The sequence below is a fragment of the Akebia trifoliata genome, chromosome 14 (genome assembly GCF_017979445.1).
Source record: "Akebia trifoliata isolate Shusen 1 chromosome 14, ASM1797944v1, whole genome shotgun sequence".
Classification (NCBI taxonomy): domain Eukaryota; kingdom Viridiplantae; phylum Streptophyta; class Magnoliopsida; order Ranunculales; family Lardizabalaceae; genus Akebia; species Akebia trifoliata.
Window position 1 is genome coordinate 31,469,604 of NC_141388.1, and position 12,005 is coordinate 31,481,608.

At 34.0% G+C, this 12,005-nt stretch overlaps 1 protein-coding gene across 3 annotated transcripts in view; it reads right to left on the minus strand.

Moving 5' to 3' along the window:
• Positions 1 to 2,219: 2,219 nt before the first annotated feature.
• The window catches only part of LOC147386768 (NAD(P)-binding Rossmann-fold superfamily protein), a 32,576-nt gene continuing 22,790 nt past the window's right edge, over positions 2,220 to 12,005 (minus strand). For all 3 annotated transcript variants that reach the window (XM_086424030.1, XM_086424032.1, XM_086424031.1), the window contains exons 8-13: positions 10,390 to 10,440; positions 5,357 to 5,445; positions 5,197 to 5,257; positions 4,338 to 4,415; positions 4,067 to 4,174; positions 2,220 to 2,953 (exon numbers count right to left, since the gene is read on the minus strand). In XM_086424030.1, coding sequence (XP_086280156.1) covers positions 2,822 to 2,953; positions 4,067 to 4,174; positions 4,338 to 4,415; positions 5,197 to 5,257; positions 5,357 to 5,445; positions 10,390 to 10,440 — 519 coding nt within the window. In that variant the 3' untranslated portion in view covers positions 2,220 to 2,821. The remainder of the gene's footprint in view (positions 2,954 to 4,066; positions 4,175 to 4,337; positions 4,416 to 5,196; positions 5,258 to 5,356; positions 5,446 to 10,389; positions 10,441 to 12,005) is intronic.

The window sequence follows — 12,005 nt, forward strand, 5'->3', positions numbered from 1 at the left end:
GAAGCCTTTGTATGCCTCATGTAGAATAATCATCTTCCATATCATGAAGTATAAACATTCTTAATGGAAAGAAAAAGGTTGAGAGTATACTCCCTTCACGGGATGATCATCACCATCTTTAAGTCCATAATAAACTTCTTGGAAGCCTTTGCATGCATGCAGCTAGCATAATCATCTCCAACATTATTAGTGTAAGTATTCTTAATGCCAAAATAAGGATAGGGAGTATACCCTTTCCATGAGGTGATCCCACACCTACGCAAGTCCATAAAAAGTTTCTTTGGGAACATTTAGTACTATTCATGCATCCATGTAGATTAGACATGTAGGAAATGGTAAATGTAGCGAAAGGAATACTCTCATTGATGGAATGTTCCTCAACTCCTTTCCAACAAAAATAAAGTCTAAATTTAGACACATTCAAGCATGCATCATATTCAATAAAAAAAAATAATAGAATCATCAAGAGTGCTATCCCCATGGATAGACATTTCCAACTCTAAGCAAACAGAAAAATCTCAAGTAGTTCGGGACATGACATACATCACCAAGCACCCACAACTTAGGCATTTATGCATGAATAATGCTGAAGTGACCTCAAGATGTACCTCATATCTCACTTTCTTGACATTGATTTGATGAAAAACATCTATGATTCCTACACACTTCCACGTCAGGAAAGTAAGATATGAAGTACAATCTCAAGGTCACTCTAGCACGGCTCATTAGACGTAAGGTTGACTAAAGCTATATTGGAAAGATAGCTTGAGTGCTTCACTAGTGATATTTAACAAAGTCTAGGGAATAGGTCCATGAGACCAAGTTCAGAATAATATTCTTTCATGGAAGATATCTTTTTCACATGCCTAGTTGCCTATATGAAATGTGTTTGACATCAAGGATTTTGGGTCTTTGGCATTGAAGTTGATTGATTTAGGCAAGATATATATTTTTAAATCTCCTATGGGAAATACATTCTTGATCTTCATTGTAATAATAATAATATAATTCTAAAGTATTGGGACCCAAATGATATGCTTTTAGAGGCTAGTAATCATCATCTTTATCTATGATGAAGAGCTTCTTTTATCTCTTTATAGCTATTAAAGACTTGTGAATTTTCTTATTTATTTGACTCACTCCACCAGATCACAAATATTTAATTGAGCTAAACCAGTTTTCTTTATGTAATAAAGTGAAATTTGTATGGATGTCAATGGATTGGGTTCGAATCGTATCAGGATTGATCTAGAACCAATTCAATATGAATGTATTGGACCAGTTATACAATAAGACTGGTCCGATGTCTGGGAACTTTGGTATTATCGAATAAGTATTTTAACACGTAATTCCATATGTTTCTATTTTTAGAAATTAAGGACATTTTTAAACTAATACAGCCAATCAAACCATTTGCTAGAGTATTTATTTTAGTTGGATGAAGATACCCTGGAATATAGACGAACTTGAATTCTATTCTCTCTCTCTCTCTCTAAAACCCCAACCTTCGATACCCCCGAGACCCTCCCCGTCATCAAAATCATCTCTCTCTACAAGAACCCCCTCATGGAGATTAGGCTAATGGGATATTTTTTCTGTAATGGCGAGGAGACAGAATGATAATAATATGCCATATTAATTAGCTAACTAGAGAGGATTCGAGTGTTAGGAGGGTATTATGGGGGGGAAGAGAACTAGTGGAGACGGGTTCTCGCAAGAAACGAAGGTTAGGGGTAGGTGAAACAAAATTTCTATTCGAGAGAGATAGAATTGAAGTTCATCTAACATTGGTATTTTCGTCCGAGTAAAGTGAGCACTGTAGCAAATGGCCGTATTTGCTGCAATAGTTTAAAATGTCATTAATTTCTGAAGACAACAAACTTACAGAATTATTTGCTAAAATTCCCTTCACTATAATTAAAAGCATAATTTTAAAACTCGAAAACTCAATTGAATTGAATCTAGTCAACAACTCACAAACCAATTTGGAAAAATCAAATTAAATATATGATGTTATTAAGATTTAAAAAATAATTTTAATATTTTTAAAAATGTGCTTTATTGAAGATAAGGTTGAATAAATTAAAAGAAATTTTCTGGTTAAATTTCTAGAGGATAAAAGGTTCTGGGAAAAAAATCATGGGTTCGTTGACTAGAGGTTGAAGATGAGGCATGGGAATTTGGGTCATTGAACATAAGTCTATAAGAGAAGACAGAGGTCAAGATGAAACACAAGGGGTTATCTCAAATATTCAACCAAAATGAGAGGAGCCATTTGTCCAAAATCACCCTACATGCAATTACCAAAATAAAAAATAATTCAACATGGACTTGAAAATATTTCCAAAAGCCTACAAGATATGGCCTGATAAGCCTAAATGCCCACATCCCCCACTAAAGATTAAAGAACAACCTGAGACCATGGTTTTAAAACTCGGTTTGGCGTCTTGTCTCGTCCATGCCAGATGCTAGATACCGAGTTGTCTTGGACAAATCTTTTGATATGTTTGAGACGTCTCGTTCAAAAAAAAAAGAAAAATGAACGTGGGGTTTAATATCTTGTCCGAAAAATTGACTTGTCCGTCTGTCTCATCCATGCCTGATACCGAGACGACTCGGGCAATACGTCTCGGTCTCAGTTTTGAAACCATGCCTGAGACACTTCAGCAGCTACATATCAATGTAGTTGTAGTCCCAAATGTTACAAAATGTGTGCCATCTCTACCTTCTACTTCTTCCATTATTTCCTTCATCCATTTCTCAAGACTACTAACAATGTTCCAAAAACTTCATAAAATAGAAAGAATCTTCAGCATTTCTCTTAGAATTTTTTCACATTAACTTGTGCTCCCTGCTTCGTACCTGATTCAAGCATTGCTTCTAAAACAGCAATATCTCTGGCACCTTCCACGTAAGAACTGCGAGGTTCGGCTTCTTCATAACAACTCCCATCCTGCAATAAAGCAATGAAATTGGATATCGGCACAATCTTCTGTAAGCTAAGTTGCATCCCAAGCTATGTAGAAAATCAAGAACCTTAAACAACAGTTTACTAATTTTAATGATCTTTGTTTCTGCCATTGCAGAGATCCATCAAAGCCAAATTATACAAAAACAAAAACAATGGAGAAAAACATTTTGGTTTTACCAAAATGTTTAGATAAAAATGTATATCATCCACACTTATAAATTTATAACGAAAGACAAACTGAAAGTTCAAAAAAAAAAAAAAGGTTAGAAAAAAGTAATAAATACAATAAAGAATGGAGATAAACATTCAATGGCATTGATAAAAAAAAGTAACAATTATGGAAAAAAGTTTGAAACTTCTAGTTAAAATTTAGTTGCATGAAGCTGGAACAGTGGGTGCGGTAGCAGTGAAGAAAATATTGCAAAACAATTTTCAAAGTCAAAAAGGCGGAAAAAAAAATTTGGAAGTCATTTTTTGTTTAGTTCAATAATAATAATAATAATTTAAATCAAAATTTACTAATTTCCAGTGATTTTTTAAGTAAATAAAATCTTTATTACTGGTAAGTTTCTAAGAAACAGTGTGTATAGCTAAGGAATAGATTGCCCTTTATCAAAGTTGAAGGATTGAATCTGGCAAGCTCTCCTTTTCACATTGATCGAGCGAGAAGACCATCCCCTCTCCAAATAAAATGGGGTTTATGCTCGAAGTTATTGTCCAATGGGCAGGTCTGCTATGGTTTGTAAAACACACTTTCACACTTATTACACCCCAATTTCTTAAATTATACATCATTCTCCAATTAAAGATTAAAACATTACAAAGGTTTGGCCCAAATTATGATCTCAACATTACAAAACTATATAATACTATTTCAAACAATTTCAATAGTTGTTTACAATTATGATTAGGCTCATACAAAATCCTAAACCCAAAAAATAGAAATCTATCCAAAAAAACAAAAAATGAGAGAGCTCTCTTAACCATTCACTTATTTTCTTTATATCTAATTGGGATGTAATAAGTAAAAGTTGGGGTGCTAATAGCAGCTCTCTTAAAAAAATGAATGTATTTAACATGTTATGCTAATGCTACCTTATGGATGGTCCGTGAAATGTCGTGCATAAAAGCCTTTAGTTCTTCATCCACCCCACTAAATGGGTGGAACGAGCTTTGGCAACCCTCAGCAGTGTAAAGTGAAACCTGGAATAACATTTCAAGAAATCACCAGCAAATTAACAGTTTCACAGACGATCTTGAGAATATTGAATTCTTATATAAGTATATTCTTAATCTGTGAAATTGAAAAGATGGAACTTACGGAATTGTTGCATGAATTCTTATTAGAAACAAAAAACTACTTTACCACGTAGCCGTGTCGCCCATCTTTGTTTCCACGATCAATTTGTAGAGTTCCCTTCGAGCCAACAACTCGCCAAAAAATCTAAAACATGACATTTGGAAGTCTAAAAGAGGTTATAGTTTAATGTAAGGGTGCAACTTTGTCTGGTTCAAGCTGAGACTGAACCAAACCAATAGCTTTGGACTGATTTGATTCGGTTTGGAACTGTTGAGTGTTGTGTTATCCACCTCTGCTCCTAAGTATCACGTGCTCACGTATCGTGCCCTAGTTCGACCCGTGACCCTCTTATATTCATTGTTGCACCTTCCCCATCAGATCAGTCTTTTGGGGTAAATGGTTGTCAACAGGAACAAATTACGGATCAGTTTGGGTTAAGAAAATAGAGAACCGATCAATTTGGTTCAGTTCTTGGTCCAAGGCTTGTATAGAACCAAACCAAATTGAGAACTGAACCCTCATGTAATGAATAAATATATATTAATTTATTATGAATTATTTAAGGAGTTAGGACATAGATTACAAACTTATTTTTATGCATAAATTAATGAAATTTTGTATGGATAGGTTAATGATTTACTGTATGAAATTTTATGCTTACATATATAATTTCGGTTGAAAATATGTTCCTTCCAAGAAAGTTTATAGAATAATAGCAACCCATAGAACCTAACTGGCTTTAGTTCGATTTGGGTTGGTTTGGTTCAATTGGCATTTCGGTTAGGTTCTAGTTCTTTTTTAGTGGAACCGACCTATGTTGGTTTGGTTCCAATTTTGCCTTTAGACCAAACCAAGTTGCACCCTTAGTTTGATGGATTAACTTGGAGGGAATCAGAAGTAAAATTACAATCATCTAGGCCCATACCTTGGGTGATCTCGAGGACACTACCATTACAAACACTCCAGCACAACCATTCTCCAATTGACTAGACAGGCAAAAGAACATTCAAAAACCTCTCTTTCAAGTTTATATGTTTAATAAAAAAAGTAATGTCGGAAGTTTAATCCATGCTTTAGAAACTTACAAAAGAGCAGATATGTTATCCGGTGGAGGCAAAGCCATATCTACATGAGAGGTGATAGCAGACACTGTGGTTACCTCACACCCAACAACCTGGTTAAGTGTATTACGAAAGCTCACATTTAGGGTTAGACGGATGGCAAAAACAGTGTACACAACAAAAGAGTTATCTATTTTATTAAAAATCAAGTTTCCTGAAATGGGACTATAACAACCCAATTAATTATAACAGACCTGATTAGATGAATGGGCACATCTTCAAGCATGAAATTATTCGAGTATCCGCATTGCAATTAGGTGTTCATAATTTCTTTATTTTATTAAACTCTAGGATTGTTTGTTTCTGTACGTTATAATGAAAACAAGAAAACTGACCAAAACGACTCAAATCCTACGGAGGTATTTTTACCTGAGATGATTTTTGAAATATTATTTTATCTAATAATACAATTTTACTATGTAAATGTTTGCAAAACAATTTTCTTTTGGAAGAGTTTCTCAAATCTCTGACTAATTGTCCTGGATCCCCAATGACATGAGTCTAGGCTATGGGTTTAGATACTAGTGTTTGCAGAAGGGACCACTTTGGTTAAATATCGTATTTTGGGGGTTTAGTTGCAATATGGACATCTCACACCACTTGCAATTCTAGAACCAATTAATATTGGTCAGTTAATAGGTTTAGGGAAACCTAGAATAAGATATCCCAGAGCAATCTGTATTTGTACTCATGTTGGAGAAAATTTCCTCTTATCCCAAATAGAGTGGAACCCACTGCAAATCTCAAAAATTAGGAGAGCAAGAAATATTGACCTAATTGGGACGTCCTAGACATGTGGGATTCACTGATCCCTACAACTTAGGGGAACAATGATTGCCCATCCTAAGTGGAATGTGCAAACCATGTGGGCCCAATTAGTGTTTCAATTTTTAAAACAAAACAAATCCTTAGAAGGTAGGGATTACTAAGTGGGATGTCCAAGCATTGATGGGGGCATTGGACCCATTTGTTAGCTTAACTGTCAACAAATTAAGAGTATTCTTAGGTTGGGACATCCAGCCCTTTTGTTGCACTGGCACCTTCATAAATTTAACAGTTAAGGTTTTAGTTAATGAGCAAGAGTTGCTCTTTCATAAAAGAACTGGAGTGGGTGATAACTAGGGTTGCTGGTCTAAGAAAGTTGTTGCTTATTGCTTTTGTGTGATTCTAGTTTTGTTTTTTTATTTTATATTTATTAAGAAAAACAACGAATCTTCTCTATGAGGGACAATCGGGATGGTGAGAGATACACCATCAAATCCTGATTAAAGCTGAGAAGAGGAATTGATCCATAAAGCAACATAAACATTGAGCTTTGGAGCATTAGGCATCATCAAAAGAAAAGATTAATCAGATTAATCACTCAGATCAATTAACAGGTATGGGCCTTGAAACCCCAGTTTAGGCTTCAAGATTCAATATATATGAAATTATATTGATGTACAAAAGACATGATAGGTATCTATGATTATTAATTTGTTTTTCGAATGAATTGGGTAAACCTTTTTCTATAAATTCATAGAACCCCACCTTCAAGAACCAGCACAGATAAGATTACATCTAGAATAGTGAATAGGGAGATTAAATACGCCTAGAAAAAAAAATCATTTATTAATGTTATTTAGAGTTTTTACCTTTGGGTGGTAGATGTCTATTAGATTACCATTCTTTTAGTTCTTGATAAAATTTCTTTTTTTCAGATATGTTGAATTGTTGATGGCTTTGTATTTTAGACATCAAGTAGACATGTGGTTACTTTTGAATTGAATTGAGCTTCACTCAATTTAAGGCTACTGTCAGACTGATATTGTGGACGATTCTTTTAACAGGAGTGCAAATAAGTAACTCCATTGTTGAGAATTGAGACCAAATATTAGATTCCACAGGAAATAGAATGAGAAGTTACTTGGTTTCGTATGTTATTTTCTTTAGAGGTACAGAAAATTGAGTCTTCCAATATTTGTTTTCAGTATTACTGGAAGTATTTTTTTATGAGGTTCATTACTATTTAACATGCTTCAATAGTTTCACAGTAGATCTAGATGTTTGAATTAAGAAATGGAAGAGAAGCTTTGAAAATAAAAGGTACTCGGCATTAATGTGGTAGAATCTAATTAGGAAATGCTGTGATCTTTAGAGAAAAATCAATAAAGGTAAATATAACTTAGAAGCATAAATAAAGTCGGAGTGGAACCAATCACTAACTTCAATGGGTTCTTGAGAAGTTCAAAGAAAGTCGGTCGGAAAAATATGGTAGTGGAATGCTGCAGTTTAGTAGCCCTTACTAAAAATAGATTACACTGCAAAGCTAGGTACAGTACCCGAAATGAGGAAGTCTTCAGAAATTGTGAAAATTGTTTTAAAAAGAGAAACTAGGTAATAAGAGATGCCAAGCATTGGGTGTTCAAATACAACCACTTGTAGAAAAGTTGTGAATAAGAGACAGTAAGAAAGATATTTTCAAACTACGACATTGGGAAAGAAGAAAGGCAGAGACCTATATCATGTTAAATGTATAAAGAACAGCAAAATAGGACCTATAAATGCGTCTTCATCTAGTTTCATTATGAATCCGACTAGCGTTACTAAGTTAGTAAGGATTCCACCTTACTAAGCGTCCTTGGGCTCACCTTGTGGCATCCAAAAACATGATCCGATGCTTCAAGGTTGTAGAGGACCAAATTCTATGAACTTCGAAAAAAACATTACCAGAAAAAGTTATTTTTCACTGTTGAATTTTAATTTTAAACTTGGGTTACTCCCAACAGCTATCCCCTTTGTTTGAGGGATGGGAAATCGATTGACCATATTTTGATTCACTGCTCTTTTTCTCATGATATTTAGTCCCTTTTCCTTGGGCTTTTTCATATTAAGTAGGTCTTACCTTGAAAGTTCTTGTTCTTAGTAGAATGGGCCAATAATGCTTTTTCCTCCAGAAAAAGACTCCTCTGTGCTATGCTTCTCTCGGCTATTGCTTCGGAGTTGTGGAACGAGAGAAATAACAAGGTGTTCAAAAGTAAGGCATGAAGTTCTCATGGCGTTTTCTTGGAGATCTTAGGCTTTTTGTATCTTTGGTCAAATCTGAACATAAAGTTTGCGGGAACTACTTTCGATGACTTTGTTTTCAGATGGAATTCCTTGTGTAATCTTTGATGTTTTGGAATTTTTTTGTTCGTTTTTGCTTTTCTTTGAGGCGCTACCTCGGCCTTCTCTTCTTGTATTTTGTTCCTCTCATTTCTTAAATATATTTTATACTTATCAAAAAAAAAAGTTCAGTAGCTGTCCATTTTCAAAACCTTGGATCAAACCCAAAAAAAAAAAAAAATTTGTTCTTTGATTTATTATTATTATTTTTTTTTTATCTGAGTTTTTCCATGAATTCTAGAGGGCTGTGGTGTTGGATTGCTAATGTGGTAAAACATTTGAGCAAAACAACCCTTAGTAAGGCTTAAAATCCTACTATGTTAGGGTATGTTTGGTAACACTTCTGAAGTCTGAAGTCTGAAGTCTGAAATCTGAAGTCTGAAGTCTGAAATCTGAAATCTGGAATCTTGTTCTGGAAAAGTTGTTTGTTTATAATTTATAAGAGCTTCTGGTTATAAACAGAATTTTAAAACATAATGATCATTTTGACAATATTACCCTTCTGTAATTATAATAAATTGTTAACCAAAAAACATGCATAATGATGGTAATTTTCAAATTGAATTCTCATTCAAAATACAAAAACAAATCATTTATATATAAAATAATATAATGTTTTTTCCAATTTTCTGTTTTCGTCTCTCTCATTTATATTATTCTCTCTCTCTCTCCAATTTATCAAAACCAAGAAAATACAAGAACCAAGTAAAACACAATAACCAATTAAACAAATCATACACTCTAAAGAGTCCATCCAATGACCAAGGAAACAACTCATACACCCTAAAGAGTCCACCTAAGGACTAAGGAAACAACTCATACACCTAACAAAACCTATCCATCTCTCTTTCTTTCTCTCTCTCTCTCTATTCGTCTAATGACCCAACTTTATGCAAGAAGAAAAACAAAGAAGATAGAAGGAAAGATAAAGAGAAGATGAAGAGCGAAATAAGGAAAGACGTTGAAAATGGTTCGATTTCTCCATAATGGGTTCGGTTGGTTATTTGAGATTTTAGGATTTTTGTTGAAGTTTTGATTTTTTATTTGGTTGTTTGTTAAAGTTTTGATTTTGGGTTTTTGTTGAAGTTTTGATTTTTGATTTGGTTGTTTGTTGAAGTTTTGATTTTGAGATTTTCTCAATATGAGATTCACATGCTACTAATCAATCAAGGAATAACAATAGAGTAGTAGATGCACATACCTTTGTAGATCTTGAAAGCCGAGTTGGACATGAAGGAGATGTAGAAGATAAAGGAGAGGTAAGGGTTTAAAGATTTTTACAAAAGAGGGATAAGTGATGGAAATAATTATTTTGAGGAGGGTATTTTAGGTATAAAATATTTTTTCAGATTTCAGAACTTCGTCCAGCAACTTTTTATGGCTGATTTTTTTCGACTGAAAATGTCTTCTTGTTCTTAAATCTGAAAATAAACAAACAAGATTAAGACATTTGAAGTCTGAATTTTAATGGTGGACCACCTCCATTCAGACTTCAGAAGTGTTACCAAACACACACTTAGTAAGAAAAGTGTTTTTCTTTTATTATTTTGAAACAAAATCTCTCTGAAATTTAAGACTCTCAATTGCAGTTTGGGATTCCCACTACGAGCACACTTAAGAAGCCACTGCTTTCAATACTTAAATATATTACGAATCTCATATTTCTATGAGCCCAATTCAAAAGATAGAAATCTATGATATGTCAATATCAGGAAGCAATTTTAAAAAACATGCCAACAACAAGAACACGTCTCAAAAGCAATAATGGATATGTTACCAAATTTATCAGATCACGTCAATATTTTTCCCAAAAAGAAGATGAGTGTGGAACAAGAAATTCACAGGGAGCATACCATCCTCAATCCAGCAATGAAGTGCACCCCCATATCTAGAATGAAACCACCCTGTAAAATGTAACATGTTAGTTTCCGTATAAGACTAGGTGATGTCTCATTTAAGCAATTTATTAGAAATGTCCAAAGAATTAAATATAAGTTTAGGTGGATTTTCAGTCAACCTGGAGATATAAACATTTCATGGAAAATTTTCAACTTAAACTGATATAATTTGAATCTTTTATGACAGATTTTAAGAGAAAAATAAAGGGTTTTTTCTTAGCTCAAGCTTGAAGATGGGAGAGAGATCTACATGGGATGGGATGATCACCAGAGAAGACGGTCACCTGGTTTGCAAGCCCTAGGTGGAGATGTAGAGTGGAAAGTGAAGAGAGATTTTAAAAATGTTAGGAGGAAAAAAACAGTCTTTTAATATATAAAAATTATAATTATTACATTTATATGATACATTGGATTCAATACTATTGGAGTAGATGTATCAATATCCGAATCCATATCCGAAAAGCATTTGATAATAAAAAATTATCCGAATTCGAATCCAACATCCATATTTTTCGGAAAATATCCATCTATTCAAATATAAATATGAACACAAATACGAATTGGGATTTGGATTTTTGACTATCCATTGGCACCCCTAATTTCATGGAAATATGGTGAAATTTAATTCCATGGTTGTAAAAATTGGAGTTCTGAGAATAATTTCTCTTAGTGAGCATTGTGCTCAAGTAAGCATATATATTAAAATTAAAATAATAAAATTACAAAACCCCTATTGTTATACACACACTAACTCTCCCCCAGCTTGGTACAAACACCATGAAGAATAGTAGGACTAACTGCATTGGTGAAGAGGTTTGCATGCTATTCGGAAGAGGACACATGATGAAGGATAGGAGAACCATCATTAACTTTCTCTCTAACAAAATGCACATCAACTTCTGTATGTTTAGTCCTCTTATGAAGAACTGAGTCTGATGCAATCTTCTAAACTGCTTCATTATCATAGTGAAGTGATATGGAACCACTGATGTGAAATCCTAACTTAAAAATGAAGGAGCATAGCCATAACAACTCGCGTGAACCGTGTGCAATGGCACAATATTTGGCCTTAGCACTTGATCGAGAAACTACTGGGTGTTTCTTACTTTTCCATGAAATCAAGTTCCCTCTAAAGAATGCACAGCACCCAGAAGTAGATCGACGATTTGTAGCTACTCCTACCAAATCAGTATCAACTATGTTTAGATGACCATGAGAGCAATATACAAGTCCATAACTAGGGCTAGGCTTAATATATCGAAGAATACGATGAACAACAGACAAATGAGATACTTAAGGAACATGCATGAACTAGCTTACTAAACTAACAACAAAGGTAATATATGATCGTGTGAGAGTAACATAAATTAAGCGACCCACCAGACGTTTGTACTCTTGAGGATCAGGAAGAAAATCACCCTCACCCTCATGAAGCGAATGCTTAGGATCCAAAGGAGATGAAGCAGGTTTACACCAAAGTATATCGGTATCTCCGATTAAATGTAGAGCATATTTCCTTAAATATCTTTTTCTTAGAATGAGCCATGTCAAGACCAAGAAAATACTTCGAA